General features: G+C 40.2%; 1 protein-coding gene across 3 annotated transcripts; it reads left to right on the top strand.

The window, feature by feature from the left end:
- The first annotated feature begins 11,713 nt into the window (after positions 1-11,713).
- On the top strand, positions 11,714-23,545 carry LOC116418850 (guanylate-binding protein 6-like). Of its 3 annotated transcripts, XM_031935827.1 has the most exons (4): positions 11,714-11,732; positions 11,842-11,939; positions 22,354-22,566; positions 23,358-23,545. In XM_031935827.1, the coding sequence occupies exons 3-4, from the start codon at positions 22,377-22,379 to the stop codon at positions 23,528-23,530; spliced, it is 363 nt and encodes a 120-aa protein (XP_031791687.1). In that variant the 5' UTR covers positions 11,714-11,732; positions 11,842-11,939; positions 22,354-22,376; the 3' UTR covers positions 23,531-23,545. The 3 variants fall into 3 exon arrangements, with proteins under 3 accessions (XP_031791687.1, XP_031791688.1, XP_031791686.1); XM_031935828.1 differs by lacking the exon at positions 11,714-11,732 and having other exon boundaries at positions 11,739-11,939; positions 22,364-22,566; XM_031935826.1 differs by lacking the exon at positions 11,714-11,732 and having other exon boundaries at positions 11,739-11,939.
- Positions 23,546-25,127: the final 1,582 nt, after the last annotated feature.

Raw genomic sequence — 25,127 nt, 5'->3', positions numbered from 1 at the left:
TGCCTTCTGCTAGCTTTTGAATGTGTTTGCTCTTGCCTCTCTAGTTCTTTTAATTGTGATGTTAGAGTGTCAATTTTAGATCTTTCCTGCTTTCTCTTGTGGGCACTTAGTGCTATAAATTTCCCTCTACATACTGCTTTAAATGTGTCCCAGAGATTCTGGTATGTTGTATCTTTGTTCTCATTGGATTCAAAGAACATCTTTATTTCTGCTTTCATTTCGTTATGTACCCAGTAGTCATTCAGGAGCAGGTTGTTTAGTTTCCATGTAGTTGAGCGGTTTTGATTGAATTTCTTAGTCCTGAGTTCTAGTTTGATTGCACTGTGGTCAGAGAGACAGTTTGTTATAATTTCTGTTCTTTTACATTTGCTGAGGAGTGCTTTACTTCCAATTATGTGGTCAATTTTGGAATAAGTGTGATGTGGTGCTGAGAAGAATGTATATTCTGTTGACTTGGGGTGGAGAGTTCTATAGATGTCTATTAGGTCCGCTTGGTGCAGAGATGAGTTCAATTCCTGGATATCCTTGTTAACTTTCTGTCTCGTTGATCTGTCTAATGTTGACAGTGGAGTGTTGAAGTCTCCCATTATTATTGTATGGGAGTCTAAGTCTCTTTGTAAGTCTCTAAGGACTTGCTTTATGAATCTGGGTGCTCCTGTATTGGGTGCATATATATTTAGGATAGTTAGCTCTTCCTGTTGAATTGATCCCTTTACCATTATGTAATGGCCTTCTTTGTCTCTTTTGATCTTTGATGGTTTAAAGTCTGTTTTATCAGAGACTAGGATTGCAACCCCTGCTTTTTTTTGTTCTCCATTTGCTTGGAAGATCTTCGTCCATCCCTTTATTTTGAGCCTATGTATGTCTCTGCATGTGAGATGGGTCTCCTGAAGACAGCAGACTGATGGGTCTTGACTCTTTATCCAGTTTGCCAGTCTGTGTCTTTTAATTGGAGCATTTAGTCCATTTACATTTAAGGTTAATATTGTTATGTGTGAACTTGATCCTGCCATTATGATATTAACTGGTTATTTTGCTCATTAGTTGATGCAGTTTCTTCCTAGGCTCGATGGTCTTTACATTTTGGCATGTTTTTGCAATGGCTGGTACCGGTTGTTCCTTTCCATGTTTAGGGCTTCCTTCAGGGTCTCTTGTAAGGCAGGCCTGGTGGTGACAAAATCTCTAAGCATTTGCTTATCTGTAAAGAATTTTATTTCTCCTTCACTGATGAAACTTAGTTTGGCTGGATATGAAATTCTGGGTTTAAAATTCTTTTCTTTAAGAACGTTGAATATTGGCCCCCACTCTCTTCTGGCTTGTAGAGTTTCTGCCGAGAGATCTGCTGTCAGTCTGATGGGCTTCCCTTTGTGGGTAACCCGACCTTTCTCTCTGGCTGCCCTTAAGATTTTTTCCTTTATTTCAACTTTGGTGAATCTGGCAATTATGTGTCTTGGAGTTGCTCTTCTGGAGGAGTATCTTTGTGGCGTTCTCTGTATTTCCTGAATTTGAATGTTGGCCTGCCCTGCTAGGTTGGGGAAGTTCTCCTGGATGATATCCTGTAGAGTGTTTTCCAATTTGGTTCCATTTTCCCCCTCACTTTCAGGCACCCCAATCAGACGTAGATTTGGTCTTTTTACATAATCCCATACTTCTTGCAGGCTTTGTTCATTTCTTTTTCTTCTTTTTTTCTTTTGGTTTCTCTTCTCGCTTCATTTCATTCATTTGATCCTCAATCGCTGATACTCTTTCTTCCAGTTGATCGAGTCGGTTACTGAAGCTTGTGCATTTGTCACGTATTTCTCGTGTCATGGTTTTCATCTCTGTCATTTCGTTTATGACCTTCTCTGCATTAATTAGTCTAGCTGTCAATTCTTCCACTTTTTTTTCAAGATTTTTAGTTTCTTTGCGCTGGGTACGTAATTCCTCCTTTAGCTCTGAGAGGTTTGATGGACTGAAGCCTTCTTCTTTCATCTCATCAAAATCATTCTCTGACCAGCTTTGATCCGTTGCTGGCGATGGGCTGTGCTCCTTTGCAGGAGGAGATGCGCTCTTATTTTTTGAATTTCCAGCTTTTCTGCCCTGCTTTTTCCCCATCTTTGTGGTTTTATCTGTCACTGGTCTTTGATGATGGTGACGTACTGATGGGGTTTTGATTTAGGTGTCCTTCCTGTTTGATAGGTTTCCTTCTGACTGTCAGGACCCTCAGCTATAGGTCTGTTGGAGATTGCTTGAGGTCCACTCCAGACCCTGTTTGCCTGGGTATCAGCAGCAGAGGTTGCAGAAGATAGAATATTGCTGAACAGCGAGTGCACCTGTCTGATTCTTGCTTTGGAAGCTTCCTCTCAGGGGTGTACTCCACCCTGTGAGGTGTGGGGTGTCAGACTGCCCCTAGTGGGGGATGTCTCCCAGTTAGGCTACTCAGGGGTCAGTGACCCACTTGAGCAGGTAGACTGCCCCTTCTCAGATCTCAACCTCAGTGTTGGGAGATCCACTGCTCTCTTCAAAGCTGTCAGACAGAGTCGTTCGCATCTGGACAGGCCTCTGCTGCTTTAGCTGAGCCCTGTCCCCAGAGGCGCAGTCTACAGAGACAGGCAGGTTTCCTTGAGCTGCTGTGAGCTCCACCCAGTTCCAGCTTCCCAGCGGCTTTAGTTACCTATGTAAGCCTCAGCGATGGCGGGCGCCCCTCCCCCAGCCTCGCTTCTGCCTTGCGGTTAGATTGCCGCAGACTGCTGTGTTAGCAAGGAGAGAGGCTCCGTGGGCATGGGACCCTCCCGGCCAGGTGTGGGATACAATCTCCGGTGTGCCGGTGTTACAGCGCAGTATTGGAGTGGGAGTTACCCGATTTTCCAGGTGTTGTGTGTCTCAGTTCCCCTGGCTAGGAAAAGGGACTCCCTTCCCCCTCGCGCTTCCCAGGTGAGGCGATGCCTCGCCCTGCTTCAGCTCTCGCTGGTCGGGCTGCAGCAGCTGACCAGCACCGATTGTCCGGCACTCCCGAGTGAGATGACCCCAGTACCTCAGTTGAAAATGCAGAAATCGCCGGTCTTCTGTGTCGCTCGCGCTGGGAGATGGAAACTGAAGCTGTTCCTATTCGGCCATCTTGCTCCGCCTCGTATGTTTGTATTTTAAACACTCAGCAAACAAAATACACTGATGAAAATGTTAGATTTATTTTTCAGCAAGGGAGTATGGCACACCCTAGAGAACCATAGGGCATCTCAAAGGTGGGGATTTAAGAAAGGTGCAGGGTTTGGGGCTAAACACAGGATGATCTTGGCAGAGATGGTGAGAATTTATAAACTAGGTGGGTTGCTCTTCTGGAATCTATGTGGCTGAATGAGCTGGTTTTAATAAGAGTTCAAGCTAAGAGTTCAAGCTTAGATCATTGTCCTGCATGTTATGATTCGGTGCAGTTTATTTGTGAAGCACAGTACAGTTTTGCAAGGTGTGGTTTTTACTTCAACTATTAATTTCCCCATCTTGACCAGCTGCCGACAAAATTATTCATATATTTATTTTTAAAACAGCTTTATTGAGGTGTAATTGATGTATTAAAAAGTGCACATTTTTATTGTATACAATTTGATGGATTTCAACATATACATTCACCCACCAATAACCACAATCAAAGTAATAGAAGTGGTATTGCCCGATCACACGGTAGTTATATTTTTAATTTTTTGAGGAATCTCCATACTGTTTTCTAGCATTCACACCATTTTACATTCTCATCAACAATGTACAAGGATTCTAACTTCTCCGTGTTCTTATCACATTTATTATCTTTTAAAATTATAGCCATCCTAACAGGAGTGAGGTATTATGTCATTGTGGTTTTGATTTGCATTTCTCTGATTATTGGTGATGTTGAGCACTGTTCAGCATATTTTCAAATATATTAAAAATTCACAGTAATGAAAATAGTAGAATACTGGTGTAAGGACAAAGGTATAGACCAATGGAACAGAATAGAGAGCACAGAAATAAATTTGGGCATAGACAGTCATCTCATCTTCTAAAAGGATGTCAAGAATACATACAGAAAAAGGACAGTCTGTCTCTTCAACAAATGGTGTTGGGAAAGCTGGATATAGACAACTGGGATTACATCAGACTAAAACTGTGGTATATACCTGTTAGCCTTTAGTACATTTTCTTCAGAAAAATATCCATTCAAGTTATTTGCCCACTTTTTAAAAATTAAGTTTTGTTTTTGTTTTTTGCTATGGGGTTGTAGGAATTTCTTATATATGTTGAATATTAGCCTGTTATCTGATATATAGTCTGCAAATATTTCCACGAGTCCAGATTGCCTTTTCATTCTGTTGATTGTTTTCTTTGCTTGCCAGAAGTTCTTTAGTTTGATCTAGTCTTACTTCTCTATTTTTGCTTTTGTTTCCTGTGCTTTTAGTGTCATATTCAAAAACTCATTGCCAAGACCAATGTCAAGAAGATTTTCCCCTCTGTTTTTTTCTAGCAGTTTTGTAGTTTTAGGTTTTACTTTTAAGCCTTTAATCCATTTCAAACTGATTTTTCTTTATGGTGTAAGATACAGGTCCAGTTTCTTTCTTTTGCATGTGGATGTCCATTTTTTCCAGTACCATTTGTTGAAAAACCTATCCTTTTTCTATTGTGTATTCTTGACACTTGTGTCGAAGATCAACTGTCTGCATATGTGTGAGTTTATTTTTAGACTCCCTATTCTGTTTCATTGGTCTGTATGTGTATTTTTATGCTAGTTCCACACTGCTTTAATTACTGTCGATTTGTAATAAATTTTGAAATCACGAAGTGTTATGCCTCCATCTTTGTTCTTCTTTCTCAGATTGCCTTGGCAATTTTGGGTGTTTTGTGCTAAGCTCTTGGCTTGAATTTGTGGACCATCCATAAGATGCAACCCTGTGATAACCACATTTTCTAGTTTCTGTATTTAAAGTTTTGACATCTGTGGGCTTTGCTGACCCTAGAGAGACTGACCCTCCCAGGGCTAGCCAGTTCTTAAAGACACTAACGGATCCTCCTGCAGGTAAAATGCAAGCCAACCAATTTAGAGCCCATACACCAACCACTTTCCTGAGTGGCTGCCACACTCTGGGTCACCTTCTACCTGCCCTAATCACTGCTAGTCCAGGAACCAGAAAGTAAGAACGATCCCTCTGCCCTAGAGCCCACTGAAATTATTCAAACTAGCCAATACTAAATCTGCTTGCCCTGCTAGTTCTAGTTTACTCTTGCTCTGAACATTTACTGCAGTTCTTTGCATCCATGACTGCAATTGGCACCACTTGGAGGTAGGGAGAGGCTTTAAAAAACATTCATATTCAGCCTCAACTCAAGACTTACTAAATCAGAGTCTCTGGTGATGTTGAAACACTCTTTGGCCCCCTCCCTTGTTTGGGAATTTGGCCTTTAAGATTATTGATTACAAATCAGTCAATTTTTTAATATTGCTTTAAAATATATTAAACATTTCTTCAGAATTTTAAGTTGTGTTCATCACGTCTCTCTTTGAATGGATTATTCAGAGTAGTCTACCACATTTCCCAAATCCTCAGCCTGAGTTACTGCCAAGACTCATGTCTCTGCATTCTACCTCTTGCTTCTATTCTCAAATCCATCTAGCAGTACTGCCGTGGCAGGCAGTCCCAGCATGCTGCTGTGTCCTCTGTCAAGGGTCTTTCTCCTTTTCTGACTCAGGTTTTACTCCCAGCTGTGAAAGCCTGCCTGTTTTGCCCAAGCACAACTTGGAAATTCAGAGGAGCTAAAGTCCCCTGGGCAATTCTCAACCAATTGAAACTGTGGGCTGCTGAATAAATACTCCACATTGTCCCACAAAGAGACAATTAGGAAATATATTCTATATAACTCTCCAGAATATCCACTTTGGGGACTGATCTCCAGTTGCCCACAAGGGTAACCAACTCATTAATTCACCCATTTGGCTTTTTCATCGTCCCTGTCTTACTCTTGTGTTCCCTATTCCTTCATCATTTCCCAAAGGAACTATAGACATCCAAGTCTCTTTTCGTTGAAGGGAGAAATCAAATAGAAACACATTATCCCCATGGGAACTTAAGACCTTACCATTTCTCTTCTCATTTCAATTAATCTTTAAAGAATCTCCATCAAAGCCACTGTTTACATTAGAAAATGCCTGTATTATAACAAATTATTATGAATTTCTATAAATTCTGTATTAACATCAATACATTTCTATAAATTTTACATTGATATCCACAAATCACTTTGCATAGGAAAATTCATGTTACCAAATGAATTACCAAATCGTACCACATGATGGCAGTGCCTGTAAGCGCTTATCTTTTCGGTATACACTTGTGATACGTCCATGGTAATTGTGCCGTTCCTTAATCTATGCTTGGGGTGAACAGGCCAAGTCTAGCCAATGCAAGCAGAAATATCCCTGCAAAGTCTACATTTATAGCCTTCATCATTGCCACCCACTAGCTTTAGTCATCATGACGTACATCCACACGTTAGGCTTCCTTGTTCACTCACGGTGGGCAGGTGCCCCCTAGCCAAACCAGGTTCTTCCTCATTACTACTGATTATGTTCCATCACCACTTCTTTCTCTATGGCTTATCTAGGAGGAGCTATGGGGAGTGCTATGTTTTGGGAGATAGACAATTAGTTGAGCAGACACATCAATGCATTGCCCAGGAACCAAGGTAGAAATTCCCTTCTCTGATATCAGGTAGATGTTAGTAAACACATTCTTTTTTGGTATCTCTGCTCCAGTGAGGATTTTTACTACAAATCACCTTAGAAGCAGACACTCAGACTGGGAGTCTGAAACTGGTCCACCAACTTGTAAGACAATGATACCTCAGGAGGTAGTAATCCTGTTCGTGTTGCATTACACTTACCTAATCCAGACGTCAGCAAACTGTGGTCAATAGGCCAAATTTATCCCAATGGCTACTTTAGTAAATAAAGTTTTATTCAGAACACAGCCACATACACTTGTTAGATGTTGTCTATGGATGCTCTAGTTGTGACAGAAAGCTATGGTATGCAAATCCTAAAATATTACTATTTGATGCTCTTTTTTTTAAAGATAAAGTCTCGCTATATTGCCCACGCTGGAGTGCAGCAGCTATTCACAAGTGCAATTATAGCACACTATAGCTTCCATGTCCAGGCCTCAAAGGATCATCCTGCCTCAGCCTTTGGAGTCGCTGCAACTACAGATGTGACTCAATAGGCCTGGTTATTTTGCCTTTTATGGAAAAGTTTGCACAGATAAGGACTATGGTAGGGTAAGTGGAGAATAGAAGGAAGGAGGAGAACTCCCTCTGTCCTCACAAAGCCCAGCTTCCTCAGGCATTTCCCTACTTCACCTATCATTTTCCTATTACTCACTTTATTCGTTTCTTTCCTCCACAAACAGGTCCATGCAATCACTTTATTTTCTGACTAAGTAAATTCCTTTGAAACTGGGCCAATTTGCTAATTTCTGTAGAAGGGGGATATCTATGTTAAAATACTGTCTGTGTGCTAGAGATGTGCAAGAGTTCGAGCAAAATGCTAATGAGCATCTTTAGATAATGCAATTAATTAAGAATTAGTCATTTTTATCTGTAATTATCCTTATTTTCTAATTATTTTATTACAAAATGTACATAATATTAGAATGGAGACTGGGCCTGCAAAATCCCTGAGCAAACAAAACCACCCAGGCCTTAAAACTAACCTTAACGTTGCTTCTACTAGAAACATAAGTAAAAAATAACAGGTCATTTCTGGTTAATGCTTATGTTAGAAACAAAGCTTAAACTCAGCCCACTGAAGACATTAAAACTTGCTTTTCTGGCCTACTGGAAGTTTAAAGCAAAGACACTTAAAAAAAAAGCTGGTTTTGATCTTCATACTGTTTTTTAAAAGCAGAAGATGAAATTCCCATGTGAAAGATATTCTCTCTATACTAGAAGGAAAGGCAACATCTTTAGCCCCATGGATGAGAAGTTGAAACAAACAGAATTCTGTACAGACATTGTAAATAGCTTTTATCTTTTAAGCTTCCCCAAATATTAATAATTTAGCCATTTCTAGTTAGAAATAGAGCTATTTCTGACTGCTCTTTGTCCAATCCACTATATAAGTAACTAACTACAGGGGCTTCTTTGAGTCTCCATTTCTTTTTTTTTTTTTTTTTTTTTTGAGATGGAGTCTCGCTCTGTCGCCCAGGCTGGAGTGCAGTGGCCGGATCTCAGCTCACTGCAAGCTCCGCCTCCCGGGTTTATGCCATTCTCCTGCCTCAGCCTCCGAGTAGCTGGGACTACAGGCGCCCGCCACCTCGTCCGGCTAGCTTTTTTTGTATTTTTTAGTAGAGACGGGGTTTCACCTTGTTAGCCAGGATGGTCTCGATCTCCTGGCCTCGTGATCCGCCCGTCTCGGCCTCCCAAAGTGCTGGGATTACAGGCTTGAGCCACCGCGCCTGGCCGAGTCTTCATTTCTTTATGAGGGCTCTCATGTCATATAAAACTCATTTTGTGCTTTTCTCCTGTTATATTAATTTAATTCCCGCACTGAGCTGGGATCTAAGAGGATAGACATGGGGGTTTTCTGCTTTTACTCAATCATAAACACCAACCTAAAATATGGCTGTTTGACTAGGGAATTTCCAACAAGGTAAATTTAAAAAAATGCAATTTTGTAACTGCCATTTTCTTTATTTTGCTTCCGTAACTGCTCTATAAATACTTGCCTCTGACACTTTGTCATTGTAAACACTAAACCCTTTGGGTTTAGTGGGTCCCAATTCACGAGTTTTTTCTCCCTCAAGTAAAATCTTCAAAAATGTAGGGCACCCCAAATTTATATTTACACATATATGTGTGTATATACATGTATGTATATGTGTGTGTGTATGTAAGAATACATACATACAGGCATTCCTCATTTTATTACAGTACACTTTACTGCACTTTACAGATACTTTATCTTTATACTGTATCTTATATGAACTGCATCCCTATGAGAGAGCAAACTTGAAAAATGTGTGCATTCTGGCTGTTCTTCCTACTGGCTTTCCCTCTCCTTGGGCCTCCATGTTCCCTGAGATACAACAATATTGAAATTAGGACAATTAATAATCCTACAATTACCCCTGTGTTCAAGTGAAAGGAAAAGTCACAAATCTCTTACTTTAAACCAAAAGCTAGAAATGATTACACTTACTGAGGAAGGCATGCTGAAAGCTGATACAGGCCTCATGTGCCAGTTAGCCAAGTTACGAATGCAAAAGAAAAATTATTGAAGGAAATTAAAAGCGCAGCTTCGATGATCACAGGAATGATGAGAAAGTGAAATAGCCTAACTACTAATACAGAGAGTGTTTTAGTGGTCTTGATAGATCAAACCAGCCACAACATTCTCCTAAGCCAAACTCTAAGCCAGAGCAAGATCATTGCTTTCTTCAATTCTATGAAGGCTGAGAGAGATGGCAAAGATGCAGAAGAAAAGCTGGAAACTAGCAGAGGTTGGTTCATGAGGTTTAAGGAAAGAAGCTGTCTCCAATAACATAAAAGTACAAGTAAAGCAGCAAGTGCTGATGCAGAAGCTGCAGCAAGTTATCCACAAGATCTAGCTAAGATAATTAATTAAGGTGGTTACCCTAAGCAACAGATTTCCAATGTAGATGGAACAGCCTTTTATTGGAAGAAGATGCCATCTAGGGCTTCCATAACTAAAGAAGAGAAGTCAATGCCTGACTTCAAAGCTTCAAAGGTCAAACTGACTCTCTTGTTAGTGGCTAATGCAGTTTGTACCTTTAGGTTGAATTCAATGTTCAACCCTTAAACTCTAGGGCCCTTAAAAATATGTAAATGTACTCTGCTTGTGCTCTATAAATGAAACAACAAAGCCTGGATGACAGCACATTTGTGTATAACACGGTGTGATGAATATTGTAAGCCCTACTGTTAAGAGCTACTATTCAGAAAGAAACTTTCAAAATATTAACAATACACCTGATAATTCCAGAGCTCTGATAGACATATACAAGGCGATTAACATTGTTTTCATATCTGCTAATACAACATCCATTCTGTAGCCCATGGATCAAGGAATAATTTCAAGTTGCAATTCTTATTATTTGAGAAATACATTTTGTCAGGCTATAGCTACACCAGATAATGATTCCTCTGCCAGATCTGGGCAAATTTATTTGAAAACCTTCTGAAAAAAAAATTACCTTTCTAGATGTCATTAAGAACATTCGTGATTCATGGGAGGATGTCAAAATATCAACGTTAATGGGAACTGGGAAAAGGTTGAGTCCAGCCCCCATAGGTGCCTTTAAGAGGTTCAAGACATCAATAGAGGAAGTAACTGGAGATACGGTGGAAATAGCAAGAGAACTAGAATTGGAAGTGGAGCCTGAAGAAGTGGTTAAATTGCTGGAATCTCATGAGACAAATTGAATGGATGAGGAGATGCTTCATAGAGATAAGCAAAGAAATGGTTTCTTGAGATGGAATCTACTCATGGCGAAGATGCTGTGAACGTTGTTGAAATGACAACAGAGGATTTAGAATATTACATCAACTTAATTGATAAAGCAGGGACAGGATTTGAGAGGACTGACTCCAGTTTTGAAACAACTGGGTAAAATGAGATCAAATAGCATCTCACGGTACAGATGAATCTTTTGCGAAAGGAAGAGTCAATCAATACATTAAACTTCACCGTCATCTTACGTTAAGAAATTGCCAACAGTCACCCTAACTTTCAGCGACTATCACCCTGATCAGTCAGCAGCCATTGAATTAAGGCAAAACTCTCCACCAGCACAAAGATTACCACTTGCTGAAGGCTCAGATGATCATTAGCATTTTTCAGCGATAAAATCTTTTAAAATTAAGGATCGTAATTTTATTTTCAGACATAATGCTATTGCACACTTACTAAACTTAGACTACAGAATAGTGTAAGCATAAGTTCTGGAAAACCAAAACTTTGGTGTGACTCACTTTATTGCAACATTTACTTTACTGCCGTGGTCTTGAACCAAATCTACAATCTCTTTGAAGTATACCTGTGTCTGTGTATTTGCAAGTGAGCGAACATATTTAAAACATTGAAAGCTACTTGTTAACAAAAGAACCCAAGAATCCCCACTAAGAGAAAAATGCTTACAATATTCTTGGTTTCTGAAGGTTTGTTTATTGTTTCTAATATGGGTTTTCTATTTTTCTTGTGTGCCATGGAAACTAAAGCTAACTGGGAGAGGTATCAAGAAGAAAGCCCAGGAAGACTTCCAAGGTGGGGAAGACAGAAGAAAGCTGGCAGGACTGTGCTTGCTAAGGTGTGACTGTGCAGCATCTGTGGCTTTTTCTGACCTCTTCTCACCCCTGCACCCAACACCCATCCTCAAATTCAGATCAGGGCCGGGCGTGGTGGCTTACGCCTGTAATCTCAGCACTTTGGGAGGCCAAGGTGCGCGGATCACGAGGTCAAGAGCTCAAGACCATCCTGGCTAACACAGTGAAACCCTGTCTTTACTAAAAACAAAAAATTAGCCAGGTGTGGTGGCGGGCGCCTGTAGTCCCAGCTACTCGGGGGGAGGCTGAGGCAGGAGAATGGCATGAACCTGGGAGGAGGAGCTTGCACTAAGCCGAGATCGCAGCCTGTACTCCAGCCTGGGCGACAGAGTGAGACTCTGTCTCACAACAACAACAACAACAAAATTGAGATGTGCCTCTGCTAATTTGTAACAACTGCATGAATTGCTTTTACTTTCAATTTCAGCTTTATTGTACCATCCCATTTGTGGAAATGACTAGCTTCCTCAGCTCACTCTCTTTTTTTCCTTTATAAAGGAGGGACACAAAAGAAAAGAGGAAGGAGGAACGAGAGCAAGGGGCTAGTGAAAGGCGACTGAAAACTCAAAACTTGGACCTGTGGTGCTGAAGAGCAGGTATGTTTGCTTTCTTTTACACGCAACTTGGTCCAACTCAAGACTCGCTTTCTGATTCAGAGTGGCAGCTGAGGAATGGGCAGGAAGAGCAGGGGGCCTGCTGCCTGGCCTGCAGGAATCTGTGACTGGCTTTAGTTCTGGGGAAGCTCAGCTTCTCCCCTTCAACCAGTGACAGCCACGAGGTCACAGCCAGGCGCACCGTGTCCCCCTGGATGTGCTCCTCCCTGATCATCAACTCAGGACAGCAGTGAGTGGCCTGGAATGAGCCCTGGTGGGCGCCTGCCTGGCTGTCTCTCTCACGTCCTGCGGCAGGCCCAGAAATGCAGAGAACAAGGAGCTTCCAGGCAATTATAACCTGAAGGGAGAGTTTCTTTTCTATTTTTCTAGTGGTCACACTTAGGAAAGGTTCAGAGTAAGAGCTCTATAAGTCTCTATGTAGAAATAAAAGCTAGTCCCTACATTGCTTGTCTTTATGACTTAAAAATAATTACATAGTCTCTCTCTCTCTCTCTCACTCTCTGTGTGTGTGTGTGTGTGTGTGTGTGTGTGTGTGTGTGTGGTGTTAGTTTCCCACAGGATCATCAGAGTTACTTGTAGCTCTTGATAAACAGATAGATCCTTAGGCCTGGGAATCTGGGTTTCAATCCCCTCAGGTGATTCTTATGTAAATCAGAGTTTGAAAACCAGGCCTGACTAGGATTGAACAGCTGTATTTCATTTAGTAGAAGTTAAAAGTTCTCTGTCTCCTCACAGCTAAGAAACCAGAGACCTGATTTATATAAAGTTTGCAGGAGCAGCCACATCTTCCTAGAGCTTCCTTTATTGCTCACTTTAAAGAAGGGACTGTACAGTTGCAGTAACTGTAATGTGATGAAGACGTTACAATGCATTTCATCGTAGAAATCAGGGCCTTATGTTTGATCTCCATTCTCCTTCCTCCCCTCAGTGAAGAACCACACAAGAGCAGGTTGTACAGCAACAGCGTGCTTAAACTTTACTATTTTGCTCTGATGAAAAATTTATCTGTAGTTTTGGTTTCTTAGTAATTTACAGTTTGCATATTTTGTTGAACTGTACAAGCTAATGGACCAATGTAATTATGTAGCTTAACCTCCATTTAATTCAACTTTTACTAAAATCCTATTTTGTGCTGTATGCCATGTTAAGATATAAGCTTGTAATGTCTCATTTTATTACTAAAACACCCTCTGGGTTAGATGTATGATTTAACTCACAGACCCCTATAATTAACAGGCTCATCTAGGTGATGCTCCTTGGTCAAGGCCATATAAGTAGTGAAAGATAGAGCTGGTATTTTTGATGACATTAGAAGCATCTTGAATATTTGACATATAAATACAAAAGTGAGTATTTGAAGCATTTGAAGACAATATTATGTTTACATATTCTGATTATAAAGAAATACAAATATCAAAGAAAATCATTTTAATATAATGGCAATAAAAATGTGCCAGGAGATCTACAGAATAATTGTATTTTCAGTACTAAATTTATGGAATTAAACTTCACCTCTCAAAAACTTACAATGAAATCCCGTATGCCTTTCACCTCAATTCACTCAACAGTGACACTGACATTATCTCTCAAAAGGAAATCTCTCTAACTTATCTATGTATAGAGAGATAAACCTCTCTCTCTTTATATATCTCTAATTTATCTCTCTGTATAATATGCAATGTTATATGTATTGTTATTCTAATTCTTTTTTTTTTTTCTCATCTGTAGGAGTAACTCACTGAGAACCTCACCCTTCTAGGCTAAGTGCTTCAGCCTGTGTTTTAATTCTTTAGCTCTAGACATGTTTCTGCTTCCCTTTTGAAAAAGGTAGCCTCCATTCTCTAAAAGGTTCTCATCCCACATTGCTTCTTCCCCTTCTCCCTCCAATTTCTATCCCTCTTCTAAACCTGTAGATAAAAGATGAGCACATACAGTCACATTGACAAATTAGAGAGCATGTGTCAGTGTATGATAATCATTAAAAAGTTACTGCAGGTTACTGATCAAAGAACATATAGGATAACCACTGTCTTTGATTGTCAGTTTGTCAAGGATTTGGCGTTTACGTTTTTTGTTTTGTGGTGAAATATGCCTAATAAAATTAATAAATTTTACAATTTTAAGAGTATACTTCAGTGACACTAATATGTTCGCATTGTTGTGCAACTGTCTCCAGAATCTATTCATTATTGTAAACTGAGTCTCTCTACCTTTAAACAATGATTTGCCCTTCCTTCCTCCCTCAGCCCATGGTAATTATGCTTCTACTTTTCGTCTCAATGTATTTGACTATTCTAGTACCTCATCCAAGTGGAATCATTTAACATTTGTTCTTTTATGTCTGGCTTATTGCACTTGGCATAATGTCTTCAAGACTGATCCATATTGTAGCATGTGTCATAATTTCAGACATTTTTATGGATGAAGAATATTCCCCTGTAGGTATATACTACATTTCGTTGATATCATCTGTTAATGGACATAAGGGTTGTTTTCATCTTTTAGCTGTTATAATGCTGCCATGACCATTGGTGTGCAATTATCTGTTTGAGTCCCTGCCTTCAATTTTTTTGGTGTATATACACAGAAATAAAATATATATTTTTAATAATTTTTTATTATACTTTAAGATCTAAGGTACATGTACAGAACGTGTAGGTTTGATACATAGGTATACATGTGCCATGTTGGTTTGCTGCACCCATCAATTCATCATTTATATTAGGTATTTCTCCTAATGCTATCCTTCCCCCAAACCTCCACCCCCTGATAGGTCCCACTGTGTGATGTTCTCTGCCCTGTGTCCAAGTGTTCTCATTGTTCAATTCTCAAGTATGAGTGCGAACATGCAGTGCTTGGTTTTCTGTCCTTGTGATAATTTGCTGAGAATGATGGTTTCCAGCTTCATCCATGTCCCTACAAAGGACATGAACTCATCCCTTTTTATGGCTGCATAGTATTCCATGGTATACATGTGCCACATTTTCTTAATCCAGTCTATCATTGATGGACATCTGAGTTGGTTCCAAGTCTTTGCTATTGTGAATAGTGCCACAACAAACATATGTGTGCATGTGTCTTTATAGTAGCATGATTTATAATCCTTTGGGTATATACCCAGTAATGAGATTGCTGGGTCAAATGGTAATTCTAGTTGTAGATCCTTGAGGAATTGCCACACTGTCTTCCACAATGGTTGAACTAATTTACACTCCCACAAACAGTGTAAAAGCAGTCCTGTTCCTCCACATCCTCTCCACCATCTGTTGTTTCCTGACTTTTTGATGATGGCCATTCTAACTGGGTGTGAGATGGTATCTCATTGTGGTTTTGATTTGCATTTCTCTGATGACCAGTGACGATGAGCATTTTTTTCACGTATCTGTTGGCTGCATGGATGTCTTCTTTTGCGAATTGTCTGTTCATATCCTTTGCCCTCTTTTTGATGGGGTTGTTTGTGTTTTTTTCTCATCAATTTGTTTGAGTTCTTTGTAGATGTTGGATGTTAGCCCTTTGTCAGATGGGTAGATTGCAAAAATTTTCTACCATTCTGTAGGTTGCCTGTTCACCCTGATGGTAGTTTCTTTCACTGTGCAGGAGCTCTTTAGTTTAATTAGATCCCACTTATCAATTTTGACTTTTGTTGCCATTGCTTTTGGTGTTTTAGTCATGAAGTCCTTGCCTATGCCTATGTCCTGAATGGTATTGCCTAGGTTTTCTTCTAGGGTTTTTGTGGTTTTAGGGCTAAATTTAAGTCTTTAATCCATCTTGAATTAATTTTTGTATAAGGTGTAAGGAAGGGATCCAGTATCAGCTTTCTACATATGGCTAACCAGTTTTCCCAGCAACATTTATTAAATTGGGTTCTTGTTTTTGTCAGGTTTCTCAAAGATCAGGTGGTTTAGATGTGTGGTGTTATTTCTAAGACCTCTGTTCTGCTCCATTGGTCTATATCTCTGTTTTGGTACCAGTACCATGCTGTTTTGGTTAATGTAGCCTTGTAGTATAATTTGAAGTCAGGTAGCATGATGCCTCCAGCTTTGTTCTTTTGGCTTAGGATTGTCTTGGCAACGTGGGCTCTTTTTTGGTTCCATATGAACTTTAAAGTAGTTTTTTCCAATTCTGTGAAGAAAGCCATTGGTAGCTTGATGGGAATGGCATTGAATCTATAAATTACCTTGGGCAGTATGGCCATTTTCATGATATTGATTCTTCCTCTCCATGAATATGGAATATTCTGCCATTTGTTTGTGTCCTCTTTTATTTCATTGAGCAGTGGTTTGTAGTTCTCCTTGAAGAGTTCCTTCACATCCGTTGTAAGTTGTATTCCTATTTTATTATCTTTGTAGCAATTGTGAATGGGAGTTCACTCATGATTTGACTCTCTGTTTGTTAATAGTGTATAGGAATGCTTGTGATTTTTGTACATTGATTTTGTATCATGAGACTTTGCTTAAGTTGCTTATCAGCTTAAGGAGATTTTGGACTGAGACAATGGGGTTTTCTAAATATACAATCATGTCATCTACAAACAGGGACTATTTAACTTCCTCTTTTCCTAATTGAATACCCTTTATTTCTTTCTCTTGCCTGATTGACCTGGCCAGAACTTCCAACACTATGTTGAATAGGAGTGGTGAGAGAGTGCATCCCTGTCTTGTGCCGGTTTTCAAAGGGAATGCTTCTGGTTTTTGCCCATTCAGTATGATATTGGCTGTGGGTTTGTCATAAATAGATCTTATTATTTTGAGGTACGTTCCATCAATACCTAGTTTATTCAGAGTTTTTAGCATGAAGGGCTGTTGAAGTTTGTCGAAGGCCTTTTGTGCCTCTATTGAGATAATCATGTGGTTTTTGTCCTTGGTTCTGTTTATGTGATGGATTACGTTTATTGATTTGTGAATGTTGAACCAGCCTTGTCTCCCGGGGATGAAGCCAACTTGATCATGGTGGATAAGCTTTTTGATGTGCTGCTGGATCCGGTTTGCCAGTATTTTATTGAGGATTTTCACGTTGATGTTCATCAGGGATATTGGTCTAAAATTCTCTTTTGTGGTTGTGTCTCTGCCAGGCTTTGGTATCAGGATGATGTTGGCCTCATAAAATGAGTTAGGGAGGATTCCCTCTTTTTCTATTGATTGGAATAGTTTCAGAAGGAATGGTACCAGCTCCTCCTTGTACCTCTAGTAGAATTTAGCTGTGAATCCATCTGGTCCTGGACTTTTTTTGGTTGGTAGGCTATTAATTATTGCCTCAATTTCAGAGCCTGCTGTTGGTCTATTCAGGGATTCAGCTTCTTCCTGGTTTAGTCTTGGGAGAGTGTAAGTGTCCAGGAAATTATGCATTTTTTCTAGATTTTCTAGTTGATTTGCGTAGAGGTGTTTATAGTATTCTCTGATGGTAGTTTGCATTTCTGTGGGGTTGGTGGTGATATCCCCTTTATCATTTTTTATTGCGTCTATTTGATTCTTCTCTCTTTTCTTCTTTATTAGTCTTGCTAGCTGTCTGTCAATTTTGTTGATCTTTTCAAAAAACCAATTCCTGGATTCATTGATTTTTTGGAGGGTTTTTTGTGTCTCTATCTCCTTCAGTTCTACTCTGATCTTAGTTACTTCTTGCCTTCTGCTAGGTTTTGAATGTGTTTGCTCTTGCTTCTCTAGTTCTTTTAATTGTGATGTTAGAGTATCAATTTTAGATCTTTCCAGCTTTCTCTTGTGGGCATTTAGTGCTATAAATTTGCCTCTACACACTGCTTTAAATGTGTCCCAGAGATTCTGGTATGTTGTGTCTTTGATCTCATTGGTTTCAAAGAACATCTTTATTTCTGCCTTCATTTCGTTATGTACCCCGTAGTCATTCAGGAGCAACTTGTTCAGTTTCCATGTAATTGTGTGGTTTTGAGTGAGTTTCTTAATCTTCAGTTCTAATTTGATTACACTGTGGTCTGAGAGATCACTTGTTGTGATTTCTGTTCTTTTACATTTGCTGAGGAGTGCTTTACTTCCAATTATGTGGTCAATTTTAGAATAAGTGTGATGTGGTGCTGAGAAGAATGTATATTCTGTTGATTTGGGGTGGAGAGTTCTGTAGATGTCTATTAGGTCTGCTTGTTTCAGAGCTGAGTTCAGGTCCTGGGTATCCTTGTTTACTTCCTGTTTCATTGATCTGTCTACAATTGACAGTGGAGTGTTAAAGTCTCCCATTATTATTGTGTGGGAGTCTAAGTCTCTTTGTACATTTCTAAGGACTTGCTGTATGAATCTGTGTGCTCCTATATTGGGTGCATATATGTTTAGGATAGTTAGCTCTTCTTGTTGAATTGATCCCTTTACCATTACGTAATGGCCTTCTTTGTCTTTTTTTGATCTTTGTTGGTTTAAAGTCTGTTTTATCAGAGACTAGGATTGCAACCCCTGCATTTACTTGGTAGATCTTTGTTCATCCCTTTATTTTGAGCCTATGTGTGTCTCTGCATGTGAGATGGGTCTCCTGAATACAGTACACTGATGGGTCTTGACTCTTTATCCAAGAGTCAAGTCTGTGTCTTTCAATTGGGGCATTTAGCCCATTTACATTTAAGTTCAATATTGTTATGTGTGAATTTGATCCCATCATTATGATGTTAACTGGTTATTTTGCCCATTAATTGGTGTAGTTTCTTCCTAGCATCAATGGTCTTTACAATTTGGCCTGTTTTTGCAGTGACTGGTACCGGTTATTTCTTTCCAAGTTTAGTACTTCTTTCAGGAGCTCTTGTAAAACAGGCCTGGTGGTGACAAAATCTCTAAGCATTTGCTTGTTTGTAAAGGATTTTATTTCTCCTTCACTTATGAAGCTTAGTTTGGCTGGATATGAAATTCTGGGTTTAAAATTCTTTTCTTTAAGAATGTTGAATATTGGCCCCCACTCTCTTCTGGCTTGTTGGATTTCTGCCAAGAGTTCTGTTGTTAGTCTGATGGGCTTCCCTTTGTGGGTAACCATCCTTTCTCTCTGGCTGCCCTTAACACTTTTTTCTTCCTTTCAATTTTGGTGAACCTGACAATTATGTGTCTCGGGGTTGTTCTTGTCGAGAAATATCTTTGCGGTGTTCTCTGTATTTCCTCAATTTGAGTGTTGGCCTGTCTTCCTATGTTGGGGAAGTTTGCCTGGATAATATCCTGAAGAGTGTTTTCCAACTTGGTTCCATTCTCCCCATCACTTTCAGGTACACCAATCAAACGTAGATTTGGTCTTTTCACATTTTTCCATATTTCTTGGAGGCTTTGTTCATTTCTTTTTACTCTTTTTTCTCTAACCTTTTCTCACTTTATTTCATTAATTTGATCTTCAATCACTGATACCCTTTCTTCCACTTGATCAAATTGTCAATTGAGGCTTATGCATGTATCACGAAGTTCTCGTGCCATGGTTTTCAGCTCCATGAGGTCATTTGAGATCTTCTCTACACTGTTTATTCTGGTTAGCCATTCATCTAATCCTTTTCAAGGTTTTTAGCTTCCTTGCAATGGGTTTCAACATCCTCCTTTAGCTCAGAGAAGTTTCTTATTATTGACTTTCTGAAGCCTACTTCTGCCAACTCGTCAAAGTCATTCTCCATCCAGGTTTGTTCCCTTGCTGACGAGGAGCTGTGATCCTTCGGAGGAGAAGAGTTGCTCTGATTTGAGAATTTTCAGCTTTTCTGCTCTGGTTTCTCCCCATCTTTGTTGTTTTGTCTACCTTTGGTCTTTGATGTTGGTGACCTACAGGTGGGGTTTTGGTGTAGATGACCTTTTTGTTGATGTTAATGATATTCCTTTCTGTTTGTTAGTTTTCCTTCTACCAGTCTGGTTGCTCAGCTGCAGGTCTGTTGGAGTTTGCTGGAGGTCCACTCCAAACCCTGTTTGCCTGGGTATCACCAGTGAAGGCTGCAGAACAGCATATATTGCAGAACAGCAAATATTTCTGCCTGATCTTTCTTTGGGAAGGTTTGTCCCAGAGGGCAGCTGCCTATATGAGGTGTCTCTCAGCCTCTACTGGGAGATGTCTCCCAGTTAGGTTACATGGGGTTCAGGGACCCACTTGAGGAGGCAGTCTGTACGTTCTCAGAGCTCAAACACTGTGCTGGGAGAACCACTGCTCTCTTCGGAGCTGTCAGACAGGGATATTTACATCTGCATAGGTTGCCTGCCGCCTTTTGTTCAGCTATGCCCTACCCACAGAGGTGGAGTTTAGAGGCAGTAGGCCTTGTTGAGTTGCAGTGGGCTCCTCCCAGTTCCAGCTTCTCTGGCCACTTTGTTTACCTACTGAAGCCTCAGCAATGGCGGACGCCCCTTCCCCAGTCAGGCTGTGGTCTCACAGATGGATCTCAGACTGCTGCACTAGCAGTGAGCAAGGCTGTATGTGTGTGGTAGTCACTGAGCCAGGCACGGGAGAGAGTCACCTTGTCTGCTGGTTGCTAAGACCTTGGGAAAAGCACAGTATTTGCATGGTAGTGTCCCATTTTTCCAGGAAGTCTGTCATGGCTTCCCTTGGTTAGGAAAGGGAAATCCCCCAACACCTTGTGCTTCCCCGGTGAGGCAACACCCCGTCCTGCTTTGGCTCACCCTCCATGGGCTGCACCCACTGTCCAAGTAGTCCCAATAGGATGAGCCAGGTACCTCAGTTGGAAATGCAGAAGTCACCCCTCTTCTGCATTGATCATGCTGGAGGCTGCAGACTGGAGCTGTTCCTATTTGGCCATCTTGGAATTACCCCAATCAGAAATGAAATATTTTGATGTTAATTCTATGTTTCATCTTTTTTTAGGAACCACCATATTTTTTTTTTTTTTTTTTTTTAGAGACGGAGTCTCGCTCTGTCGCTCAGGCTGGAGGAGTGCAGTGGTGTGATCTCGGCTCACTGCAAGCTCTGCCTCCTGGGTTCATGCCATTCTCCTGCCTCAGCCTCCCGAGTAGCTGGGACTACAGGTGCCTGCCACCACACCTGGCTAATTTTTTGTATTTTTAGTAGAGACGGGGTTTCACCATGTTAGCCAGGATGGTCTTCATCTCCTGACCTCGTGATCCACCCGCCTCGGCCTCCTAAAGTGCTGGGATTACAGGCATGAGCCACTGCGCCGGGCCACCACCATACTTTTATTCTTAGTGGCAATACCATTCATATTTCTACTAGCTATGGACAAAGATTCCAATTTCTCCACATCCTAGCTAACACTTGTTTTCTGCTTAATTTTTTTTTTTTGAAAATATTCGTCATTTTAATGGGTGGTTGTGGAGTGGTACCTCACTGTGGTTTTGATTTACATTTCCCCAGTGATAACTAATGTTGCACATGTTTTCATATGTGTATTAAGGTCATTTATAGGTCCTCCTGGGAGAAATGTTCATTTCAGGGCATTTTCAATTGGGATTTTGTCGCTGTTGAGTTGTAAGAGTTCTTCATGTAGTCTATCAGATATATGGTTTGCAAATATTTTCTCCCATTCCATGGGTTGCCTTTTTACTACACTGACAGTGCTCGTTGATGCACAAAAATTTTTAATTTTGATTAAGTGTGGTGTATCTATTTTTTTTTTTTTTTTCAGTTTTCTGTGGTTTTGGTATCATGCACAAGAAATCATTGATACTGGAAATCTGAGTAAGGCAGAACATATACTAGAAAGGACAGCCCCCAGTCAGAATAGCAGGTTATAAATAAAGTCTGTTCTACTCCCTTCAGTTCAGGGAAGGGAAGTGGAAACTGGACTGCCACCTCCTCCAGACCACAACCATGGCCTTGAGGTGAGTGGATAGGGAAAGGGCAAATCAAACACCTTGGAATTTCCTACTATTTTGAAGGTGCCCTTTTTTTTTTCTACTGGACATTTTCTTGGGTGCTGTAGACCTTTGACTGTTTTCTAGAGCTTCTATAAGATAATTTTAGTCATTTTTTCAGTTGTTTTTTGATGTCTCCAAGAGAGAAGAAGGACTTGGAACTTCTTAGTCTGCCATTTTGCGCAATTGTCTGGGTTTGTAATCCTGGCTCTATGACTTATGCACTCAGCCTTTGTGAGACTCATTTATCTCATTTACATATATAGGGATAAAATAATCTCTAACTTGCAGGTTCTTATAAGTGTCAGTGAGGTCAGATATTTAAGGCAGGCATCACAGGGCTTAGACTATTGTAGACCCTCTATTATGATAACAATTACTTGAGTTTTATTATTACTATTGAAGAAAAATTATGGAGATGATAATATACTATGTTTCATTGCTAACACCATTACGGATTTGGGAGAATGATGGAGGAAGCCTTTTGCAATTCGCTAATGCTAGGTTACATGTTGTCTCAAAGAAATGCAAAAGTCTTATCAGTCCTAAATTTATGGGTGCTTGCATTACTGTAGCAGAGAATGTAACCTTATTTCTACTGGGAGGCTCTTCTAGGTTGGCAGCTGCCATGGAATCTGGACCCAAAATGTTGGCCCCTATTTGCCTGGTGGAAAACAACAATGACAAGCTGTTGGTGAACCAGCAAGCTGTCCAGATTCTTGACAAGATTTCTCAGCCAGTGGTGGTGGTGGCCATTGTTGGACTGTACCGTACAGGCAAATCCTACTTGATGAACCGTCTGGCAGGAGAGAATCATGGTGAGTGGTATCCTAGGACACAGGCCAATTGCTTGATTCCAGTATCTTAATGCTCTAACCTAGGCATGTGAAGCGAGAACCCAATTCCTTTCAATAAACCAACCTTCTCATTCTGATTCTCACCACCAAATCGCTACCTTTCTGTAACCTTTCCCCATATTTTTTCCTTTATTCCCATTAAGGAAAACCTCCCCTACTAGTACTCAGAATGCTCCCATGTCTTGTGTATTCAAGTCCCGGGCTCCCGTAATTGTGTCTCCTTTCTCTTATAACATATTTTACTTTCTTCATGTAATATTCCCATCAACATACAAAGATGTTTGAAGGTGTATCATCTTAAAAACTCTTCCTGAATTTCACATGTCATAGTGGGCACCAAATCCTGTTTTGATTTTGTGTTTTTGTCTTTAATCACTTTCAATGAAAAAAACATTGTCTCAATCTGCTTTTTTGAATTATTTTGCTTCTCATGTCTTTCTTCAGCCCACTCCTGTCTGACTTTGAACCTCACCACTTTTCAGGATGTTCTTGTTATCAGTGACCTCCATTTTGTCTGATTCATGGATTCCTCTTCATCTCCATTTTGAGCGCTTGCTTGGCATCATTCTCACATTTAATGTCCCTTGCTTTTTGAAATAAATGAATCACAGAGAGAGACATTCTTGAGGAAATATAGAAAGCACCATCTTGTATGCTGGGGCAGTTACAATCCAACCAGTCTGAATCCATGGCCCCAGGGCTGCTTGGCTGTTCTGCTGTCCCCATGCTTAGCTTCCTCCTCTTCCCTGCAGGCTTCCCTCTGGGCTCCACGGTGCAGTCTGAAACCAAGGGCATCTGGATGTGGTGCGTGCCCCACCCCTCCAAGCGAAACCACACCCTGGTCCTTCTGGACACCGAGGGTCTGGGCGATGTGGGAAAGGTAAGGCAGGGAGTCATAGGCAGGTTCTTTTTATTCCAGACATGATCCTTGTAATTTAATTGTTGTGATACATTTGTGAAAACTAGAAATCCAACTACAGTGAATAAGGCAAACTTTGACCTATTTGAGTCACACTTCTAGACAAGATTAGATATCAAGGTATATTAGGTAAAACATTCTTTTATTTCTTGGCACAGTGGTGAATGATTTGATTCAATTTCATAAAATCTTGTTAGCAGTTGAGTTCCAGGCCTTTGGGCTGAGTAGCATAGACACTGGTGAACAAAGTAAAGGTCCTGCCCACAAAGAGCCCTCAAGGTGTAGAATGATTGGGAAAGAAGTAGGTTGCCGAGAGGGAGGAGATTGGAATGCAGTGCAGTCCCTGCCCTCCGTCAATTCCACAGGGAGCTCTGTGGCTGGAACGGCCCTTTTGAGTTATCATGTTTTGGGACAAGGGTGCTAGGCCTTCATCCCTGGTGCTGGTCAATCACTGGAAGTCTGTCCTGGAAAACTTTCTCATTAAGAGAGCTGACACCTGTGATCCAGGCAGCACCTCACAGCTTTCACCACGTACAGTTGCGTATAACAGTGCCTTGATAAGAAAGAGAAGAGGTATTGACTCCAATCTCAGGAGATGAAGAAAGGCCTCTCACCCACCTTCTGAGCTACCACGTGAAGAGTACACTTGAGGGTTGGAATTAAGAGAGTTCAGTTTATATTTCTCATGATGAAGCTCATCAACTACCCACAGAGCATTCCGGAAGGCTTTGAGACACTTCTGATTGTGCTTGTCATGTAAAAGTATTTGTTCTTTCTACAGTAAACATTATAAGATGAATTTTTGGTGTTTAGCTTCTTATGAATGGGTGAAATAAATAATTTCTCTCTTTTTTTTGTCTTAGTTTGAGACTTATTTGGGAATACTTTCTAAATTTCTATACATATACACTTTATTTTTGCCCAAACAGGCGTTGGAAATTCTGCTTATTTTTCGGCTTTTGTGTTGTATAATTGACAAACAAAAATTGTATATAATTAAGCTGTACAACTTGATGTTTTGATATGTGTATACACTGTGAAATGATCACCACAATCAAGCCAATAACATAGCCATTACCTCACATAGTTATCATTTTCTTTTTTCTATGCCCTTTTTTTATTTTTTGGTGTGGTAAGAACAATTAAGATCTGTCCTCTTAGCAGAAGTTAAGGTCACAATCAATATAGTATTGTTAGTTACAGTCACACTGCTGCACAGTAGATCTCCAGAGTTTATTTATGTTGCATAGCTGAAATTTTATACTCTTTGACCAACATTTCTTCATTTCTCCCATCCCCAGCCCGTGGCAACCACTATTCCACTCTGCGACTATGAGTTTGACAATTTGACTATTTTAGATTCCACAGATAAGTGAGATCATGCAGTATTTGTCTTTCTATGTCTGACTTATTTCACTTAGCCTAATGACCTTGGTGTTCATCTAAGTTGTTGCAAATGACAAAATTCCCTTTTTTGAGATTGAATATATATTATATATATAATATTCAATATACAATAAATATATATATGCATGCTATGGATGGGTTGGCTGTGTCCCCACCCAAATCTCATCTGGAATTGTAGTTCCCATAATCCCCACAT

Source organism: Piliocolobus tephrosceles, chromosome 6 (genome assembly GCF_002776525.5).
Source record: "Piliocolobus tephrosceles isolate RC106 chromosome 6, ASM277652v3, whole genome shotgun sequence".
Taxonomy (NCBI): domain Eukaryota; kingdom Metazoa; phylum Chordata; class Mammalia; order Primates; family Cercopithecidae; genus Piliocolobus; species Piliocolobus tephrosceles.
Note: the sequence above shows the minus strand (reverse complement) of the source record. Positions and strands in the feature narration are given on the sequence as shown.